General features: G+C 37.6%; 1 protein-coding gene across 1 annotated transcript in view; it reads right to left on the bottom strand.

Moving 5' to 3' along the window:
* Positions 1 to 884, bottom strand: part of LOC119591389 (U3 small nucleolar RNA-associated protein 14 homolog A-like) — a gene marked incomplete in the record, with an annotated part of 13,561 nt that overhangs the window by 4,885 nt on the left and 7,792 nt on the right. Inside the window, 1 exon segment of the mRNA XM_037940128.1 lies at positions 116 to 314. Coding sequence (XP_037796056.1) covers positions 116 to 314 — 199 coding nt within the window.

Here is an 884-nt window from a genome sequence, read left to right as displayed (position 1 = left end):
ACAGTGAGCAGTATCATATGTAGAATTATGAACTAAAATCCTTTCATTATAATTCAACTGAGGCAGCCAAACCCAGACTAATCAATGAAACTTGGAAAGGCTTTAGCCAATCTACCTCCTTGTCTCTGGTTGCTCGTAGCCCTTGGAACTTGGCCCACTTGGAGGACCTATGGCGTTGACTCATTCTCTCCTGGATGCGCAGCAACTCCATCTCCTGCAATTTCTCCAGAGCAGCGTCAGGGTTCTTCTTGTGCAGCTCCTGTAGCTCAGTCTTCTGCTTCCTCAACTTCTCACGACGGAGGATTCGGTGGTGTCTGGGAATTGCAAGAGCATACAATTGTAAAAATGCTACTGCCTCAGCACTAGCAAGAAATTGTACTATGGATTGTTAGTAAAACAATTTACAAGGTCTACAGTATCTGAAAATCCTGATAAGTCAAAAATTTCACACATCAGTATTTTTGAGATGATGTAAGTGAGAGGTGGTCAAAGCAGGAGCCCCATGCTTTTTCTAGCTTTAATTTGGAGCTTTTAAAGTATCACAGTTAAAAAGATAACTAGTGTAGTACCCATTCAATGTTCCACCATATGTGTAAAAGCACACAAGTAGATGACAGATTATTATTTTTTTAAAGACTAATCAACAGATAAAATATGCAGGGAAAATGTGCTTCACTATTAAAAAAAAAAAAAAAAGTTTTATTAATATCAATGTCCAGCCTTTTCCTTCTTTCCACATTATTCCCTATGATTTTATTTATGAACATAGCATAATTACATGTTGGAGAATTGTAAAATAAATATGAAAGTGTTCCACTCGTAATTCAAGCGAATTTCGATAAGGAAGAAAGATTTAAAACTGCTCCTATCTATAGGCCAAGGGG

The sequence above is a fragment of the Penaeus monodon genome, chromosome 28, assembly GCF_015228065.2.
Source record: "Penaeus monodon isolate SGIC_2016 chromosome 28, NSTDA_Pmon_1, whole genome shotgun sequence".
NCBI classification, from domain to species: domain Eukaryota; kingdom Metazoa; phylum Arthropoda; class Malacostraca; order Decapoda; family Penaeidae; genus Penaeus; species Penaeus monodon.
This window is presented reverse-complemented; position numbering and strand designations above follow the sequence as displayed.